The sequence below is a fragment of the Labrus bergylta genome, chromosome 1, assembly GCF_963930695.1.
Source record: "Labrus bergylta chromosome 1, fLabBer1.1, whole genome shotgun sequence".
In the NCBI taxonomy this organism is placed as follows: domain Eukaryota; kingdom Metazoa; phylum Chordata; class Actinopteri; order Labriformes; family Labridae; genus Labrus; species Labrus bergylta.
In genome coordinates this window covers 16,489,861-16,511,637 of record NC_089195.1, presented here as the reverse complement: position 1 = coordinate 16,511,637, position 21,777 = coordinate 16,489,861, and the positions used below count along the sequence as shown (strand labels likewise).

At 39.2% G+C, this 21,777-nt stretch overlaps 2 protein-coding genes across 2 annotated transcripts; both read left to right on the top strand.

Moving 5' to 3' along the window:
• The first annotated feature begins 1,109 nt into the window (after positions 1 to 1,109).
• On the top strand, positions 1,110 to 6,814 carry dnajb1b (DnaJ heat shock protein family (Hsp40) member B1b). Its single transcript, XM_020656010.3, has 3 exons — positions 1,110 to 1,520; positions 5,041 to 5,636; positions 5,806 to 6,814. The coding sequence occupies exons 1-3, from the start codon at positions 1,301 to 1,303 to the stop codon at positions 6,037 to 6,039; spliced, it is 1,050 nt and encodes a 349-aa protein (XP_020511666.2). The 5' UTR covers positions 1,110 to 1,300; the 3' UTR covers positions 6,040 to 6,814.
• Positions 6,815 to 15,662: 8,848 nt separating this feature from the next.
• LOC109978043 (CMRF35-like molecule 1) lies at positions 15,663 to 21,280 on the top strand. Its single transcript, XM_065955161.1, has 6 exons — positions 15,663 to 16,153; positions 16,239 to 16,550; positions 16,971 to 17,078; positions 17,153 to 17,194; positions 17,284 to 17,432; positions 19,539 to 21,280. The coding sequence occupies exons 1-6, from the start codon at positions 16,117 to 16,119 to the stop codon at positions 19,980 to 19,982; spliced, it is 1,092 nt and encodes a 363-aa protein (XP_065811233.1). The 5' UTR covers positions 15,663 to 16,116; the 3' UTR covers positions 19,983 to 21,280.
• The last annotated feature ends 497 nt before the right edge of the window (positions 21,281 to 21,777 follow it).

Genomic DNA, 21,777 nt, shown 5'->3' with positions numbered 1-21,777 from the left:
AACATCTTAAAACATGTTGCATTAAACACGGAAGTAAACAGTAATCAGCCCTTGAATGTTAAGCATGTCAGCCACAGCTGAGCTTGAGCAGCTTGGAATAAAACTGTTTATCCTGCTGAGATATAATTTCAATGAAATTTCTGATTCAGCTATAGAAAATGCAGGTCTCCCAAATCTGGCATTTAGTAAAACAAAACCCATCCTGAGCAAGAAAGTATTTTCTCTTTAGACCCATATTGGTAATAGCAGGTTTAAAACTTCTTGCACAAGTCAGATCTGTTCATTCAGTAGAATTGTTAAACTAATTTATAGCTATGTTTGGACAAATGCATTAGATATTCTGCAGATGCACAAATAGGCTTAAAGACTGTATAACTAACACTATAAGCCTAACCAGTCTTTGCTAACTTGTTCAATCTTCCAAGGCAGCCTCTCAGTCTTCACACTTATCCTTGAACAGTGATTTACACAAGCTAAATTTACATTTTTACCAAAGGACATGTGCTCCACTCAAGTAGAAGGTCATATAATCAGATTAAAATTGTTGGTTCAGGAAGACTTTACCCTGCTGATGGTGAAGTGCCATAGTAAAATGCACTAGCCTACTAAGGCTCCCTGTTGTGCAGCACACTACCAGACAGTAAGCAGGGGATTAAAGGAGTGTTGAATCTGGGCCACACCCAAGCAAAACAAAAGCTCCTGTCAGCAGTCGATCTGCAGTTTCATTTGGTATGATAGCTTTAATGTGGAAGACGTTCCTTTTTATTTTGTAAAAAGCCTATAAAGCTGGCACAACAATTATTTTTCGGGCAGTGTCTTTTTGTGGATTATCATTCATCGCATATTGCTTCTAATCAAGTCTGCTATGTCACACACCTCAAAAGGCGCATTTGAATTTATAGATGCGGAAGTGTTTTTTAATGTATAACATATATATTTATCGGATTACATGTTTGTTTGAAAAAAAAAGTGCATGATCCGTGTTGTTTTTGTTGTGCATTTATAGCTATGATGAGTTTTGGACGACAGAAAAGGCATGGTATGTTACCTTGTAGAGAAATTCCCGATAGGGAATGAAGGCAGCGTGACGTGAGGTGACGTGACGTGACTTAATGGGCGTGTCTTCGCTTAACTGGCAACACAGTTGAGTTTGTTCGGGCTGGTTGTGGAAAACTCTGGAAGTTTCTTCACTCCTTAAAAAGGGAATCTTCAGGGGGCAGCAGGTCAGACTCTGACTAGACACGGAGACCCACAGGCTGTAACCAAAACATCTTTCAACATTCACTAAACAGGCCGCTTGATGGTGAAGATGGGTAAAGACTACTACGACATTTTGGGAATTAAGAGAGGAGCGTCGGAGGATGACATAAAGAAAGCCTACCGTAAGCAGGCTCTGCGGTATCACCCCGACAAAAACAAATCACCGGGAGCCGAGGAGAAGTTCAAAGAAATCGCTGAAGCCTACGACGTTTTGAGTGACCCAAAGAAAAAGGATATCTACGATCGTTTTGGCGAAGAAGGTAAGGTTTAACTCGTGAATATGTTCAGCGTGTCGTCATTTACACGAGTGGGACAGTCTGGCTAAGCGTCGTCAGGTGTTCACTGTGATTTGAGTGAGAAAAAGGTGCCACGAATGGCAGTAAACAGTCTTTAATGTTTCCCCTGCGTGTCATGGCGCTCCCTGCTCCCCTCCTCTCCTCTCTGCCCTTCAGCTGCGGCTTGTCTCTCAGCCAGGGGAGGATTTACTGACAGACAGTAGACAACACGTTTCTACTTGAAAACAGTGGGTGACTCTTATATAAAGGAGAACGAATCTGAGTGGAGGGGTGGAGGGTGGAGGGCGGAGGGAGGGGGGAGGGGGGACCAGGGTACAGCGAGTTTGGATGTCTGAATGGTGTTGTCACTGAAGTCCGTGTTCTCTTGATGCGTGGAAACATGACAGGTGGGGAGGTGTTACTGCACTGTAAGTCCAGTGAAATACTTTACCCTTATTCGTCTTACCTGTTTAGTAACCATGGTAACTGAAGGAAAGATAATAGGCGATAGATGAGTGACAGACATGTTGACCTGAGGTGCGTGTTACCATGGCAATAACATCATTTAGATAAACATTCCAGGGTTTAGCAGCGTCAATATAATTTTGTGTTCCCACTTTAAGTATATTAAATTAAAACTTTACTTAAACAATTGCAATACTTAATAATTATTTAAAAAATAATTAATAATTATTTAGATTATTTAAAAAAATAATTAATTATTATTTTAATGACAACGCAATAAAACGTGAAGTGGTGTTTACACAGTGGACACACATGTTTTTTTTTTTTTAATTCCCTTGTTTTTTATTTTCACTCATTGATTCTGCAGCTGCTCTTACCAAGGACATACTGTGCATTAGTTATGCATAAAGATGGGACATATTAAGTTATTCTGTCATTACATTCAACATTTACCCTCTTGCTTATGCATTCAGTGGTAAAAAAAATGAAAATTGATGGAAATATTGGTGTTATGGGGAAATGTTTTTTTTTTTTTAGTTTGCCAGAGACATTTGGAAATATTTATTTGTTGTGTGTCTGTGGCATGTGCAAAGGATTGTGGGTCTAAATTCTGGATGTGGTATGCACATCGAGGTATTTTGGGTCTAATGCATTTAAAAAATATGTTTTGAAACTTTTTTTTTAAGTTGATGTTTTGAAACTTAATATATAATACATATACATAATGTATATGTGTATTAAATGATATCTTACATATGCATTCATACTGGTTGTTACTTTGATGAATCAGTTTGACATAAAAGTAAATGATTTGTAATATCTCAGCAGACCGCTCAACCACCACAACAGGTGCTGCAGTAACATTTTGTAGGTTTGTGCCGCATTTTTCATGGTGGTGTGTGAACACAGTGAAGGTAAAGAGGAGTGAAAAAACATCTCTTGGGATACTCTTATAATGTTGTACCTGTTGTTTTGTTTTGGGTTGACTTATTTGCGTGTGCACATCTTGTTTTTCGTTATTCGGTCAGCAATCTCTATGCACACTAACAGATCCTAATCTGTGCTGTCATCAAATGGGACATGAATAATGTTTTAAAGTCATCTTTACTTCTCAGCCGCCCGGCACCTTCGAATCTATACTGTGATTCTGGCTCACGGCTTTACTTCACAGTATGTTTGCAGAGTTAGAACGTATAAAAACATGAACGCGTAACTCTATTAAAAATAAAAAAACAATTTAGACCACAAGTCTGTGAGATACTGTAGTTTACAACAAAGACGAATAAAGGAACAATTCGAGTTGATTTACTGTCAACAATCAACTCCTAAATAGCAAAAAGAAAGTAAATATTTAGTTTAATGAACAACGTATTAAAACACACATTGGTGTGACAATGTCAAGGGTCAGACTCAGTGTTTGCAGTAACCAGTCAAAACCGGTTTTCACACATTCACTATCAGTCCTCATCTTATCTCTTGGACCTGAAAGCTTGAACCTCCACACACAAAGGCAGGGTTTTTCCTGCATAGAGAATTCTTTGGCAATATCAATATATCAAACGACTGTTGAGCAAGCAGAACATAAACTTAAATACAACGTCTCTGACTTCTAGCAGTTTGGTGAGTTAATTTCACAGAGCAAACCACTCATCATGGTGGTAAATATTTATCCCAACAGTCATGTTAAAACTATACTAAACCGCGTATGATGTAGCTGCGGCTACTTGTCCCTGCTCCTCTGCTGTCTGCAGACGGGTCATCGTGGGGGCACGCTGAGACGAGACATCAACATACATGGCTGCAAACGCACACGCACACACACCGGAATGCCAACCACCGCGCGCACCTGTTGACTCACAGTGAACACGGTCGATCCGCTATCCGTATGGACCGAGTCGGGAACCCACGTTCAACTTTTCTCCGTTCACTTCCACCGTGTCTTCTTTTATCAACAATCAATAACTTAATGACACAGACTGTCAAACAGCAAATAGCCAGCAAATGTGTTTTTATTATTTCTCAAGTTCCTGATCTGATCAAATGATCCAAATGATCTGTGACTTAAACAAATGTGTATGTAAAACGAAAACGCAATTTAAAGGAAACGAGCAGCCATCATAGGAAAAGGGTGAAATGCACTGGCAGGATGTGACCTCCCCTCTCCCAATCTCATTACACCCCTCTACCTCAAAATCCCTCTCCTCCCCTTTTTCACTGTTGCAATAAAAAAAACATTCTTGACCAGATTGGGGTTTTAGTAACTTAAGCATGATGATAATATTATTTATAAAATGGTCAGAAGTAACAGGAAACGCACAGATTTCTGTCAAATAAGGTAATACAGACTCGTAGACTGTACTGTCATACGCGGGTAGAACATTTACTACAGTGCATATAGTCACCCCCCAAAGGCCCATTCTGAGCCAGGAAAAACCCTGAAAGTATAGGGCTTATGTGTGGAGGTTAAGAAACCATGACAAGAAAACGACCGTACATTTGTGAATATATAATAAATATTTCCTACTTTATACCATACATACTTTGAAACCTTTACTTTTAAGAACATGTTTTTAAGTACATTTAAATTGTAGTATTATGTAATTTCAGTTATTGTGGCGGCGTGTCACTCACTTAGACCGTAACACCGGAAAGGTTGCGGCCATGAGCAAGGACTACAAATCAAATTACAAATGAATTTAAGTTATTTGTTATTTTAGAAAGAGACGTTTTCCTTCTAATCAGAGCAGTGACGTGAAAAAAATAGCCGCGCAGTGGTGGTCTTGATCTAAAATCCAGAGTCCGGTCAGTCTGAGACCGAGACAAGAATGAGCAATGCTTTCGATTCTGAGACGAGACCAAGACCTTCAAAAAAGTGGTCCACAGACCGATTTCCAGTACTGCAACACTAGCACCAGGTTCAACCTTATTAAATGACACTTTTCTCTCTTTCACAGTTTAGCAGAACTTTGAAGAAATAAACCACCAAAAAGTCAGTCTTTTTAAGAGATGAATGTATTAATGGATTGTTTCCCTCACTCAGGTCTAAAAGGCGGAGGCCCCCCAGGTGGTTCTGGTGGCCCCGGCACCTTCAGCTACAGCTTCCAGGGCGACCCTCATGTCATCTTTGAAGAGTTCTTTGGGGGACGTAACCCCTTCGGACAGTTCTTTGGGGCCCGCAATGGAGGCATGGAAGAGGACATGGACACTGATGACCCTTTTGCCCACTTTGGGATGGGCAGCGCTGGAATGGGCGGGTTCCCTCGCTCCTTCAGCTCTGGTATGGGAGGAATGGGCATGAACAGTAGCGTTGTAAAGAAGCAACAGGACCCCCCTGTGGTTCACGATCTACAGGTGACCTTGGAAGAAGTTCTGTCGGGTTGCACCAAGAAAATGAAGATCTCACGTAAAAGGCTGAACCCCGACAGGCGCACCGTGAGGACAGAGGATAAAATCCTGGAGGTCCAGATTAAGAAAGGGTGGAAAGAGGGCACGAAAATCACGTTCCCCAAAGAGGGAGACGAGAGGCCCACAAACATTCCAGCAGATGTGGTCTTCGTGTTGAAAGACAAGCCACATCCAATATTCAAACGTGACGGCTCTGACATCGTTTACACAGCAAAGATCTCCCTTAGAGACGTAAGTTAAGAAAGCATTTCCTTTGACATTTGAGGCCCTTATTGATCAGTAAACACTGTAAAACAGGTTGAAGATGAATCAAAGAATGATCAGATGAAAATCTTAAATGCAATGAAATTAACACTTGAATTCCAGATACTAATCCATATTTCCTCTCTTCTCCCATCAGGCCTTGTGTGGCTGCTCAATCAACGCACCCACGCTGGAGGGCAGAACTGTAACTGTGACCGCAACAGATATCGTGCATCCGGGGATGAAGCGACACATCAGTGGGGAGGGGCTGCCTCATCCCAAACGCCCCGATCGACGAGGGGACCTGATAGTGGAATACGAGGTGAAGTTTCCTGAAAGGCTCAGTCAGAGCGCCCGCGACACCATCGCTCAAGTCCTCCCAAGATCTTAAATGAGACCAACAGGACTCCAAGACTTTCAAATGATCACCAGTGCTGCCCACTGTCCTTGTTTCAAAGCATCACATGGACATTCATGTGCGTTTTCTAATCACACATCGGACAATACTGAGACTCATGGGACAGATTTTCCTGCGTGTATGCCCTCAACCATTGTCAAAAAACTTCCTTTGGGAAATGCTTCCTGTAAATGACCGCAGGATTGTACAGGCTTTATTGTAAATATCCAAAAGCTTTTATTTTGATGAAATAGATGTTTTATTATATATAAAGGAATGCTGTAAGTGCACTACCATGTGGGAGCCGTTTGTTTGTTTAAAGGTTTACAGAGTTCAGAAGAAGCACTTCTAAATTGTGCACTGATGGATGCAAAGATTTCGGTGTTGAGACACTTCTACTATTCTTCTGATTTGCAGAAAGGTTTTATGTTTGTGTGAGTGACCATAATTGCAATTATACAATTAAACTGGTGCTTAACATAATCAAGTGTTGTGCCTTACTGTTCCTCATTGTGTTTCTCCTAATGCCACCCCCAACACTGGAGTCAGTAAGGCTTGGAGAACTCGGACTGAAGCGATTTAGAGAATGACTTTGTTTCAATCATAGGAAAATGTTTCAAAATGTATACAAAAATGAGCTTTTGGCGAAAGGTCAACTCTCCTTTACGGGTGAGTTTCTGCTATTTCTTTACATTTACTTTCTCCATCTTTATATAGTAATGTACTGTGTTATCAAATCCCTCTAAACCTTAATAAACTCTTGAATGTTTCCATTTGTTCTCTCTGTGGTGAACTATAGATTGGCTGGAGTGCTGCAGAAATGCTCAACATTTTGGTAATTAACGTCTTTTTCTCTTTTTTTTTTTTTCAAAAGTTAGATGAGGAGATAAATATCTAGAGCCACAGTTGTTCAGCTCAGAGGTTCACAAACTCTGCCAAGCCAAGGATCCACATACAGCATTAAAGCCTCTGGACAGGCACCTTCCTCGTAGCAACAGTCTTCATAATTCATAAGTCCTCATAATTTTATTCTAAACAATAATCAACCATAATAGTAAAAGGAAACACATCATTCCCCCCTCTTCCCTCTGAGTTTCTGCTGTGTTTGGACAATAACCCCAATTTTTGCATGTCCACTCAGACACAATATCCAATCAATGAACAGTCTCCTTCTAAAATCTTCATATACTGTGCGCTAAAGTAGTGTTAGAACAAAGCAGCTTATACAGCAAAGTAATGGGCGTAAAAATGTCTGAGGCACACTGACACAAATGGCCCAGTCTGCATAGCCATATAGCCTAAAGCTCCCATGGCGGCTTCTCGACTGGTGGTTACTCAACAATCGGGTCGAGCTGACCGATAAAGCAATATGATCTAATAGTAAATTTTAGCTTGGAGAGTGAATAAGGAGTGTTTCATTTGTTAATCTTGATTAAGGACACAGCCCTGAGGATGTCCTCTGATACCCGTGACACAGTCAGCAGACCGCTCACTTGAGTTTTGTGCCTTCCAGCTTCATGAGCTATAGATGCACCCAAAGACCGTTCACGAGAGCTCCAACAATGTGCATAAACACTGAAGAGTTTGTAGCCTTCACTGTCACAGGAGTCGATACAGAATACAGTATTGTACGTTCTCTGTTCAAAGAAATGTAGCTAGAGTCAAAACAGATTCATTCCCATTTACTGGTCAGATGAGCTGAAGAAAGCTTCTGCAACCTTTTACTTACATCACACTCCAGATATTAAAGGCACGATCTTTAGAGGACTAAATGATACGTGTAATGTGGTGAAGACCAACATTTGTCTGGTGTTATAGGACACAATTCTTCTATTCGGTTTGTTTTAGATGAAAAATGAAGATTCTTTATGTCATCATGTTTTACTGCTTCTCAGGTAAGTGTTGATTATTTACGTTTTAAAACAGACACAGTATGTTTTTATTGTAAAAGGTACAATTCATGTAATTAAAATGCAAAATATGACTGAAGGAATCTCAACCTTACATTGGTTTATGAATTAATGTCTAAAAAGGATTGCTGAAAGTTTAGATTTATCAGTGAGTTATATTTCTAAAGGTGTTTTCTGAGGGTAAAACTGCTCTTACCAATACAGCAGATATCTTGAGTTGTGTTGGTGGTTTCCAACAGATCCTGAAACTTTTGGAATCTGGGGTTAACTGATTTGCTATGTACGGACAGAATAACAACATATGAGCAATGTTTAAAAGTTAATGGTCTGCTTTTTGCATTTAGATGTAGTTTTTTTAAAAAAAAAATTTCTAATAGTTAATGGAGGCTAGAAGGTCTGTTAATTGAGGGAATAAGACACAACTTGAGTGTTATTGGCTGTACACAGAAGCCATTGTTTCACATTGTGTTTATTTTTTGTTTCTAGTTTTTTAAATGAAGGAAAAATGCTGAATTAATGAAATAAACACATGGTTTATGTAAGATAAACCAAAATGTGAAATGCTACAACCAAATATAGTGAAATCACGAGCATAAAAAAAAGATATATCAACTGTCAATGATAAATATTTCACATTAAAATTAATAGAATAACAGTATGAGAACAATTATTTGAACAACTATTTGAATTAGTTTTTATTTATTTAATTGAATTTGACAATGTGAAAGGTGACTTTGAAGGGGTCTTTGGGGGTCCTTGGCATGGCAAAGTGATGAATCAATATCACCTGTATCAGCAGCTTCTCTCAGCTTTGTGGAGCTTTACGTGAAGAATCGGTCACTCCTATAGTCTTGTTAATGTAATTTTCCGTTGCAGCAGACAGATGTTTAGTAAATCTCTGAAAACCCACTGAACACTACTTCCTCAGGACAAATGGATACAGTGAGCCATTTTCTGCTGAACCTGATAGAGTTTTACCCATTTGTAATAGACAGCTGCTGCCCTCAGGAGTTGATAGAGAAAACCAGAATGAAAAGAGAGTTTATACTGGACTTGTTTTCTTCAGTTGGCCAGAACTAGATTCAAACTAATGCTGCTTCATTAACTGCTGGATGTGTTAAAAGTTATCTTTAAGCTTACAACCTCCATCCATCCATCCATTCCATTTTTGGCCCCCAGATGTCCATCTCCCGCAGCAATTTTGTTCCAGCTCCTTATTATTTCAGGTATTTCTTGGCCAAATTGGATACATAATCCCTCAATGGGATCTCACCCTTGTTGGAGGTGCCAGGAATAGTTCCAAAGAGACCATGACGCATCCTTCTCAGATGCCTGAACCACCTCAACTAGCTCCTCCGGATGCAGCAAAGCAGGGGCTCCACTCCAAGCTCCCCTCAGCTGGCTGAGCCCAGCCAACAAAAGATCATGCTATAGTTGGGGGTTGGAACATAGGTTGACTGGTAAAACAACACGTCAATCTTGCCTTTTGGGTCACCTCTTTACCAAGATTATCTGGAACACTGTCCGCATTACAACTGATGCTGCAAATCAGATGGTTTCTTGATTAATTTTACCCTCACCTTGAACAAGACCCCAAGGTATTCTATTTCCTTCCCCTGGGGCAGTTACTCAATTCTCAACTGAAGGGAACATTCGCTTCAGTCCTCAGACCTTGAGGTGTTGACTATCATTCCAATCACCTCACGTTTGGCTTCAAACCACCCCAGTGCCAACTACAGTAGGCTTTACGTCACAGTTTGATAGCTAACAGAACCACATTATATACCAAAAGCAGAAGTGCAATTCTGAGATCCCCAAAACCAAACACTCTCCTCCCACTGGCTGCAATTCTCTCCATGGAAATCACAAAAAGAAGGAGGGACAATGCTAATAGTGATCCAATACTTGTGGGAGGCCAACAACCTTTTGGGATGTTTTACTTTGCACTGAGGCTGATGACAAAGCTTTCGCTTCTGGTCATATAAGGACAGATGAGTTGTAGCAATGGGCAATGGACGTATACCCCATAGGACCCCTTGTGAGATGATCATAGAGCTTCTATTAGTTCTCAAAGCACATGTTGACTGGTTGAGCAAACTCAACCCCTTCAGAAACCCTGTAAGGCTAAAGAGCTGGTGCACTGAGGAGGGCCAGGACAAAAACTGCATTTTTATTTTGGTACGATAATCTTGGCTGATAATGTTTGATAACCTGATAATAGGAGTACAACCTCCTTTCGGCCCTGGACCAAGACCAATGGTCAATTATCTGATGAAACGACAATTCATTAATTATTAAAATAATCAAAGTTTTAAAAAGGAAAGGAACAACTACATATTATAAACACGACACAATCACTACTGTGAGCATCATTTCACACAAGTATGTAATTACTGTAACTTACAAACACAAATATTAAATCATAATAGAAATCTGGTGTTGGACTGTGAAATGAACCCAGACTTCCAGAACGGTTTAGGAGCTAGCCGACGGGCTTTGTTTTGTGTGAATTCTGAAATTATTACATGCGCTGTATACACTATACATTAAGACCATAAATTGTTACATGAACACACATAGAAATACACAACAAACACTATTTTCTGTCAGTCATCCTCATTCATTTCCTCTCAAAGCTTCCACTGTTTCTCCTGGATCTTCTCCCTCAATCACCACGCTGTTGACGGAATCAGAAAGTCTTCCCCAAGGCAGATTTCCATCCAGCACTGAACCTTCACCAGCAGCATCCATCGTCTCCTTTACAGAGGCAAAGACTGACCAACCAGAAGCAACCAAACTCAAAGGTACACCACAGTTAAGATGCTGCTCACCTGAAGCATTCCCCAACACATAAAAAACTGTTTTCAATATTGCAACTATAAGCTTGATAATAAAACATGCGAGGGGCATAAAGTTACTTTAGGCTATTGATCTGGAAGCTAATTATGTGTATCCAGTGTGCAGGTTAAACTAATTTAAGAACATGTTGGTATATTTAATTTCAACAGTAACTGGCAGTTCTGACTGACTGATTAGCAGTCTTATTGGAGAAGAGGCATTGAATGAGTGGCGATATATTGCACATCCTCACTGGAACTTTTGCCAATGTGTATCACTCTGCCTTGACCAGGTGTACTGAATACATTCATCATCATCATCATTATTTAGTTTTTCAAATCCTCAGAGGACACATTGTCAATGGTGCTGAGGGGTTAACTGAGTTGCTATTTCAGAACAGAATAACAACCTCCTCAAACAGAACAAATAATGTGATGCTTTCTTTCTCTCCACCATAACTCAGCAGAATGCATCACAATCCAATATCTGAGTGCACTGATAAAGAAGGATTTATTAAAGTACTGTAAATGGCATGTTGAGAGGAAGTGGGTACACAAGAAATGTATAAACATGTCATTGCACGCTTACCTCTACAATGCAGGGACCACTATTCACTAATTATTATTTGGAAATCAGAGAAATGTGAAAGTTGGAGGATTAAAGTCAAACTGTGAAGGATGTTGTTGTAACTGACATGTTGTAGCTGAAGCATATATGTCTGGCTCTGTTGTCTGTAGATACCACAGTGGTCATCATTGTTTCTGTGAGCCTGGCTCTTCTAGTATGTGCCGTTATCCCCGTTATATTCTATGGAAACTGCCGGACAAACAGAGGTAGGGAGACACACACACAGAGACACACAGTGCTTTACTTTTGCTCCACAGTTTGATCCTTACTTCAGATTCAGACATTAATTTTAATCCTGTTGCTTGTTTCAGGAGATAAGAAAAGAACCGAAGCAAGTAAGAGTGAGGTGAGCGACCATGATTGTCAGCTTGAATTTTGATTAGTGTCCATCTCTTATTATTACTTTATCAATTGAAGAATACTTCTTATTAAACAGGTCTTTATTGTTCTCTCTGTTTATTTACAGGCTGACCATTTTGAGGAAAATGTAGGTGTTACCTCGACTCATGCTGTAGTGAGGCTGGAGTCTTTAGATCCAGACTCCGGCGCTCAGGATGCTCCTCCTTACGCTTCCATCGACGAGGCACTTGATCCTAAAAGTCTGGATTAAGAAGGGTTTCATCTTTGTAATATAGCAATAAGTAAGGTCTTTTACCTGCTTTTTGTAACATAACAATGAGTAAGGTCTTTTTACCTGCTCCTTTGTAATGTTAACAGACAAAGAGTAAGGTATTTTACCTGCTTTTAGTAAAGTGTCTTGAGATAACACTTGTTATGAGTTGACGCTATACAAAATAAATTGAATTGAATTGAAATTGAATCTTTATCCAATCTGAGGGTTAACCTCACCTTTTTCTCTGTGGTTTGAATGAAAAAATAAAGGAAATAGGCTGAATGTATTTCGACTCAAGCACACAGTCTCCAATGGATATCTAATTTTGTGCATTGACAGGGTTAATACTTTATTGTATTACATCTTCCACATCAAATTTATCGCTGTATTATTTAAAATTTATGCAGTGTGAAGCCGTCACAGTGATGGAAAAGAACGACAATGCTGCATCTTTGAATGTCTCATTTCACTTTAACAAACTCTCCGACAGCTCAGCTGACGAGTCCAAAATCATATCGACCTCTGTCATCAAACATTTACCTTTGTTACCGTTCCTTAGAGATGTTTAGTTTGGGTTTTGATGCGTAACGAGTTTCTTTTTCCGTGGTTAAGTTAATGTCATCACATCAATCTACCTGAAGGTCCATACATTATTTCACAATAATAGCAGGGTTGAATTCAAACAGGAAGTTAAGTACAAAGACAGTATTTAAGACAGTACAAAAATTCTAAATAAAAGCCTCACACATTTCTTTTTTTACGAAAATAATTACATTTCATTTAAAATGTGATTCATTATAATTAACTATTGAAATGTTGCAATTAATCATGATTAAAAATGTTTATTGTTTGGCAGCCCTAATATTTAATGATAATTTTATAGTTAGAGTAAAATGACAATATGGAATAAAGAGTGGGAATTGGTATATGTATTTCCATTAGTTCAGGTGCAGATTTTCTGTTTATGAAATAGGAATTATATATTTACATTGTTTTGATGAACATTTTGATGTGCCAACATAAATTAGAAATACACATGTTTATTAACAATACATTTCACATAATTCTTAGGTTTTGATATCACATATTCTCATGAATTTAACATGATATGAATCATAATACCTCACAAACAGAAACCATTTATGGACTTTCCAACATCAGATCGTGCTTCTACTGCTGTTAGAGATGGAGACACTTATAGTTACAGTATTCAACCTGCAGAGGGCGTTACACACACGTGTTACCATCACCATGATTAGAAACTTTGCACTATATTGTATCGAAGTCACCTTAACAACAAGTTTTTGGTCCTGAAAGCTTTCATAATGTTGCTAAGAAGATTGATTTCTTATCTTTCAAAGACTGCATGTCGTGTATGTTCAAACTGGACCCATGCTGATGCAGGTGAAATCAAATATTGAAATGAGCGAATTCATTAGTAATATGAAAATATCTAATCTTCATCAGATCTAACGTCGTCTGAATACAAAGGGACCACAGATGTAAATGAGCTTTCTAGCTAACTCTGGCCCAACAGTTGTGCTGTGCATGAAGATCAGTTTGACATGAAATGAAACCATGACCGTAACACACACTGTCCCCACGGCTATTTTAAGACTCACTCTTTTTTTCTTCTCTGCATCATTTACTTTCCACTGAGCGTGTGCCGAGGTCTACAAGAATTAAGAAACATGACAGAAAAACACAGTCAGTGTCACTTCTACACACTGAGGTTTATACACATCTGCCCACATCTGCCCACCTGTGAAAACACAACGGGTGACAGCTTTACTCACGTCACGTCTGCCACCTGTTCCTTCAATAATGACTCATTTTATGTCTTTAACACTAAATGTGAAACAAAAGGCTCCATCTCTCTGTGTGTGTTTTATCCTCAAACATTTTAAACATCCGTTGATGTCTTCCAGCCCTGAAATATATAACATTATATATATATATATAATTTTTTTTTTTAATTATGAAGAATAGTGCTTGTTCTTATAAGTCTACAGCTAGCATGAGCTGTTTCACACATGCATAAATGTCCTAAAAATGTCCCAGATTTTGGGGAGTTGCATGTGAGAACGCAAATGGCAGAAGTTTACACTGACTTTTTCCTGCCATCCCCCCAAAACATTTACAGAAGAAGTCAGGTGCAAAGAAGTTTCAACACAGCTGGAAATATGTACTTTGAAAAGGTTTAACTTTATGTTGCATTGATATGAAGGCAAAAAGAATCCAGTCTTTATAGGGTCAATTCGTCTGACAGGGAAAACTTTACACTGTGAAAATGTGTAGAACTCGTCAGGAGTACATGTGTGAAAACTGCTCTACTGGGACTTTCATAGACAGACTGCAAATAGGGAACAGGGACTAGCTGTGTCCAACAGTAGAAAAAATATCTCTCCTCCCCTCTCAAGTTCCCTTATCATAAGGGAACTTGAGAGGGGAGAAGCGCCCATTTTCAATACGAAACCAATGCAGTTCCTCAGTGTCCATCATTTTTGTTTCACTTTCTGTTGAAAGAAGTTAAACTTTTACCGCACTTACCACCAACAAACCAAAATGAAGACGGGGCAGGACTAATAATTCTGATTTAAGATTTTTCAACAACAATGGCAGAGGATAAACTAGACTAGTCATTTCCAGTACAATTTCCAGTCCTACACCTGTTTTTTAAATCTTTTCTTAGAGTAAGAGAAAATATGAAGCACACAGGCTTATTAAGAACAGACCTATGACGGTCACCACCAAGGGAAGCAGGAGTTAACTTTCTTAACCCTCTAACACAGTGGTGTCCAAACTTTTTTTCTTGCGGGCCAAAATTGTCGTGTTAGAATTGCTCGCGGGCCTCAGGTTTTGTTTTTTAAAATATAGTTGAAAAAATAGTAAGGCTTTGTTTTAATAAAAGGAAATCAAATATTTTGATTTCTTCTTTCTTCTTTATTTGTTTTTTTCTCAGAATCAAGCCTGTAACGTGGTTCATCTTTTTGAAAAAGCTTTCTGCATTTAGCTCAGGTCATTAAATGGTTAAACAACAGTCCGCTTGTTTGCAAAAACTTTGCATACGTTTTTTTTCATAGTTTACAAAAAAATGTGGAAAATAATAAAAGCTGTAGATTTAAAAAGAAAAACAACAACATACATGTTACTGAACATTTTCTATTTTAGGAATATTGTTCAGCCCTTGTTAACATTAAAAAGGAAAATAAGTTAATGTGTCAATCTTAATCAAGGCCTCGGGCCAAAATCTTCTGATTCTTCATTTGAAGTCACGGGCCGCAAAAAATCCCCTCAAGGGCCGCAAATGGCCCTCGGGCCACACTTTGGACACCCCTGCTCTAACAATAGGCACCGGCGAGAAGTGGCTTTAGTTTGGGCGTCATCAACATTTATGAGTCTGTATTATTGTATGTAGGCCTAATGGAACTCATATTCTTGTTTTGGTTGACATTCACTTGTACTCATGATAATACAAGAACTTGAAAGAACTGAAAGTTAGTGGGAGTGCAAGACACGGTTCTTTTCGCTTCGCCTTTCAGTAGAGGAACAAACCCCCCCCCCCACCTTACAATCTCTTACAATTAAGCAAAGTTTTCATCAACACCACGTCCGTCTTTGAAATGTAACCACATGAAGTGCAAGCGGAAAATTGAAAAAGTAAACAAAAATTCTAAATGTCTGACATTTTCAAAGTAAGGACACAGGTCTTCACTCCAATCTTTGTTGCCAGCAGCCTCTAACAGCAGAGTAGTACAGCCCTCGTATAATGGGTCCCTATTGGTGTACATGTGTGAAGAGGAGGGCACAAACTGAAGATCTGACAGAATTATTTGTCCACAAGTTTCTCGTCTCATGGGTTAATGTCTGCTTTCTATAGACGCCATCATCCGCTCTCACACTGTCATAACCACAGGAAGAAGGTTGATAATGAAGAGAGCTCAAGATGCTTTTTCATTTGTGGGAGGGTGTGCAGCAGTAGTGCATGATGAACCATTTCAACCCTGTCACAGATATAGTAGACTCTGAGTACACAGAGCATTAAGGGTTTACAACTCCAGAGCTGGGACTTTTTCAATCAGCATGAAGACTATTTTTGTGTTCTACTGTCTTTTACATGGTAAGTGCAGGAAAGAGTAACATCCATCTATGTATTTAAAGATCTCAAATATGCTCCAACTCTTGTTGTGTGTGTATTTTCACAGCGACGTGGAAAGTGGGAGCAGACATTACTGCAGAGGGATTTGAAAGGGGAGAGGTCTCGTTCAACTGTTCACACAGAAATGCATGGTCAAATAATAAATACCTCTGCAAGAACTCCTGCAAAGATATCCTGGTTACTGTGAAGTCTGGTAGGAGTGAGGGGTCAGAGAGGATAGCACTGAAGGACTCTGGGAATGGGGTCTTGACTGTGACCTTTAGGTGGCTCCAGCTGACAGACTCGGGGAAATACTGGTGTGCAGTGAAAAGGCTTGGTTTTGATACATATATTGCAGTATACCTAACTGTAAAAAGAGGTAAGTGGGAGCCAGTGTACAGTAGTACCTTCATCCAACAGCAAGGGGTTCTCAACATAAATATTGTGTATGTTAATAAAGTGCAATGCTTTAACAATTATTTTATAGGCCTACACAAAAACAAAAGCGCATACAAACGCTTTACATTAGCTTTTTTCAAACAACCACTCCTAAAAATGTCTACATTTTCAACTAGGAGCACGATGAGTGCAGCAACAAAAACAGCTGAGATTATTTTGCCCTTATGCTGAATGCTGATTAGTATAGAAAATAAGTGCTGCCTTTCAGCTGACATCAGTGCTGCAATTTCCATAATTTTTGCTCAAACCTTAACTCTTGATAGATTTACTTTACTTTTTTGTGTGCTTTTACACCTCTACTACTTTAAATACTTTATTTCTGCTTCTCTTCTTCATTCAGCTGTTGTCAATGAGACAACAACCGTCAAACCTGGACTTTTCAACACGTATCAGACTACTTACAATTCAACACAACAAACATCTGGAATAGACACGAACATTTCAACAGGTATGGAAGAAGAAGTCACGATATACTAATCCTTTCAAGTATGAATACAATTAAATATTCATTCGATGTTACAGCCTCTAACTGCACTACTGGAGGAGAACAAAACAGCAGCACAGGTGATTTTAAGAATGTAGAGTTGGTACATTGATATAAGCTGGAAACACCTGTGAATATACATTATATAACAGTTCTTGTTTCCGGTCAGGCACAGTGCTGTTCTGTACAGTCGGGGGTGTCGTTATGATTACCATCTTGGTCCTGGCTGTGTGGTTGAGGAAACGGAGAAAAGGATCAAAACACCAACCACAAGTTTGCTCAAACAGCACAGGACTCATCGGTGTACGCAGAAGAGAGGTATGAGACAGAAAAGCTGAATACGTCAGGAAGTCAGAAACAGCTCTCTGCGCAAAGAAACACAAAGCCTTGATAGTGAATCTTGTGATGTTGGCGGCTATCAAGTTTCTTTTCCTGGTTTCAGAGGTCAATGTATTAACAGGGGGTTTCCTACAGTCAGCTACTGTAGTGCCTATTCCTTTTTATTATTTTGAAAACAAATTTTTTTTTGCATTTTTTGGGTTGAAATACTTTAAAACAACAATGAGTTGTATTGATGGTACAGGAGATTGCATTAAAGCTCCTGAGGAGTTTTGAGCTGGTTATGGACATTAATACTGAAGCCTCTTCATGTGACTAGAAGTGAAAGAGACTATCAGTATTAAGACTGAGTATTTCTACTTTGTCACATTGATGCCTGAAATAGCTGCTGGGGGATGGGTGTCATATGAAAAGCGAAAACAACATGCTGCAGATCAGCTTTTTTGAAAAAATATTTTTTGCAGCATTTATGCACTTAAGACTGATACATTTGACCTAAAGCTGGATGGTCAAGGACGATGTTATGTTCCCTGAGATGGTTAAGGGATGAGTGGAGTAACAATAAATTAAAACCCAGGGAAAATAAATAAGAACTAAATATAAGCAAAGTTAAAATGAATTCATTAACAAACTAAAGCAAAATGTGAAACACAAAACAAGCTTCTTTCAAAACAAATGAGAAGCCAATCTATCTTAAACAATAAGTTGACAACTAACAAGACAAATTCTAACAATAAGGCCTCAGTCAAAATCCCTCTTTCCACAGAAGGCTCACACTAAGTTGGCTTGACATCAGGCATCAACCACACACGCAGCCAAAATGACCCACTGGCTATGCTGCCGCCTCTCTCTCCTGCTCTTTATAGTCTGGCTCCTGATTGGTAATTAGCCACAGGTGTGGCTGGGCACACTCAGGCTGAGGAACAACACCTGGGGAGCACACACAAAAGAGAAAACACAAAACCACACACACACACACACACACACACACACACACACACACACACACACACACACACACACACACACACACACACACACACACACACACAACACTACGGCACGTAACAACGATCATAGACTGTAAATATTAATGAACGAATCCTGAGTGACGTCAGCCATCTGTTACTGCAGGGGGCTCCAGAGGATCGTTAGCAGCCGCCGCCATCCTGGAAATCCTGCCTCAGCCGAACTTTCAGTCAACCAAATGACAGGCTGAGAGCTTTAGCTGAGGCGGGTTTTCAGCCTCTTGACAACCCGTTACATTACATACATTACAGAGCCGTTTTAAAAATAATTACCCCCCGTACAGTGTGTTCCTGTGATGACAATAACTAATCAGACCTATTTCGTTTATTTGTACCAGGCTGTAAACATGTTTATTTATGCTGTACAAATGGCTTTTTTGCCAGTCATGTGTATGTGACTTCCGTTGTTCCTGGAGCCAGGCTCAAGCGGACACTCGATGAACTGCAGGATTTTGCACTTCCTTCATTTTTCAAGACCGGAGGTTGCCGCTTGAGGACAAATCAGCAAATAGCTAAGACGTACCGATTTGACTGCAAGGGGCACCAAAATCAACAAACTGTAAATTCCTCACAAGACCTTTGAATAAAATGTGCTTAACACATGTAAACAACATTTTCACCAAGACTTTAGCAGGATTTTTTGTTGTGGTGAGCTGATGTGTGAACACAGCAGGGACTATTTAGGAAACTTCACTGTGAGAGAGTTGAGGGTGTTCATATTTATATCCTTCAATCGATGCACAATTATAGACTGTATGCACCCGTTCGGTCTCCATGCACGTAATGAAACTGCATCATCTCTCTAAGAGGAAGCTCGTATCATTTCAACAAATGCTGTGTTTTTTTTAAATTTTCTAATAAATGCATCTTAAAGAATGTTCTTATATTCATCATAACAGGTTATTATAGGTCAAACTTAGAAAGTGTATTAATTCATGCTTCAGTAATCACTTGATGGTGTGTATATTTATTTGATGAAAAGATTCAGTTTTGAGAAGCTGTTGAATTCATCCCAATCTGATGTGCTGATTTCTTTCTCTTTCCCACTTCTCAACAGGAGGACAGCAAACATGCAAAGATTGGAGAGGGGATGCAGTCGACGAAAATACTCTCCAAGAGTCCCTCGTTTACTCACAAACCAAAACAGGATCCACCAGAAGTGGAGCTCATACCAGCCAAGTTTAGTGACCCCTTTCAAATCTATGAAAACATCTGCTGCTCAAAAGGTGCTGCACATTCCAGACACGCAACTGCAAACCTGCCAGAGGAGCAAGACAGCGGCTCCAGGATCTACATCAACCCTTTGCCACATCCAATATCTGACAAAGCAGTTGATGGCGCTCTGGGAAAACACAGAAATAAACCCACAACTAGGACGACCAAACCTCCACAGGGATGTACAAGCGAAGCCGCCGCGTGTCATTCCACATCTTTGTGTGATTCCACAGAAACGAGGCCCAGATCTCTTTGGTTTGGTTTGGATTTATCAGGAACAGTCTGAGTTGATTTTTATTTACAATAAGTAACCACTGAATTTTACCAACCACTCTTCTTCTTTTCAGTTTCTGAAACATTAATGTTTTTTGTTATTTTTTATTTCAATACATGTGGCTTGTCTGCAGAGGCACTGAATCTCATATTGTGTACGAAAAGGTTTTAAGGACATAACTGTTAATGTTGTTTCTTTTATTAATTCATTATGTGAACATGTAGAAACCTCGTGACATAGACAACAATGTATCAGTGTGGTATCCAATGACTAAGAGCAGTAACTCAAGAGACTGAGAGGTTGAGGAAAAGACTTGAAGTTAGCTCATCTTTATAACAATCATAGAACCTTAACTGGCTTTTTAGGCTTTGAAGGTTTTTCTTCACTGAATTAACACCAACAATACTTAATAAGAAAGTATGATCTTCTTTTCTGGATTTCTCTTGTACATTTGACTAAATTAGCAACTTGAGTAGATTAACCTCTTAATCAAATGCTTAGAATTAACAGATGTCGCCCTTGAACACCAGCATGAAACCAAAACAACTCGCGCTGCATTGTTGTGTTAGCATGCTTTATTATGCTCGTATCTTCACACTGCATGTAAATTTACCTGAAAAGACCGTGATCTAGAAACGCTTACGTGACATTCAATAAAGCAGTGAGTACAGAATGTTATTCTTCTTTTCTCTAGTCCCTCAATTAAACAACTTTTATATGCGAGGGGATGAGCCGGCCGGCCGTCCTGACTCGGAAAACTCTGAAAGCATCACAGACAGCGGGAGATTCAAAACAAGTCCGGCCCTGGATTTAAAAATGGGGATGAGACCGCCGAGCAGGGGTTTTGTTGCTTCAGCAGTATTTATGTATCTATGTGTGTTTTTGACTTAACTCATTTGCAACAGATTGTTGAGGCAGTCGATTCGGCTTTTTGCAGCATGTTTGTTTTATTTGCAGCACGTGTCAGCCAATGCTCTGTTTTTGAAGTTTGCATTTGCTTTTGATTTGCAGTGTTTCTGAATATGCTGCATGCTACATCATTCAGCTGTTGCAGAGCATTTGCCACCGCAGTTGTCCCAAACACACATGATTATCTTTGGTGTCTGAAAGTGTCAAGAAGCACAGGAACATTTCAATCTGAATGTATCATCTTCTCTCTTACTGTGACATAAACTGGGCAAATACTTACAAAACAAATATTTTCACCTACAGAAACACTTCGTAGCCAAACTGAACTACATCAGCTCAGGGTCCTTTTTCAAAAATCTTAAAATGCTTAATATGAATAAAATAAAGGTGTACCAAATCTGCTTATCTGTGTTTCAACAAATACTTCATCTTTGACATACAGTTACAGCTTCTGTCATTTCTATCTGATCTTCAGCCTGATGCCTTTAATACCTCACTCGATCAGTTCGACTTTGGAATAATTTACCTGACTAGCTGAAATTATTTATTTCAATCAATCTTTATTTGTATAGAATTAGAAGCTTTACTGAAGAGCAGGTTAAAGACCTTACCTTTTGTTCAGGAAAATGTAAAAGGGGAAGATTGGATATATTTAACGTTATTTAAAAGAAGGTCTCAAAAAGCCCATCATCAGTCTACACTTATAATTAATGAAACATTGTTTGCTCACAAAGTTTTAAAAATAAATAAAAAATAACATTTCATGTGTGTAGTTGTTCAGTAATGTTGTGAAAAGAATGCAGTGACATTATTATGACGTCTGTCCTTCAGAAACATTCATGTCTGCAGTTTCTGACTGATACCCTTATATGTCCCTTATAAGAATCTGACTTTGGCG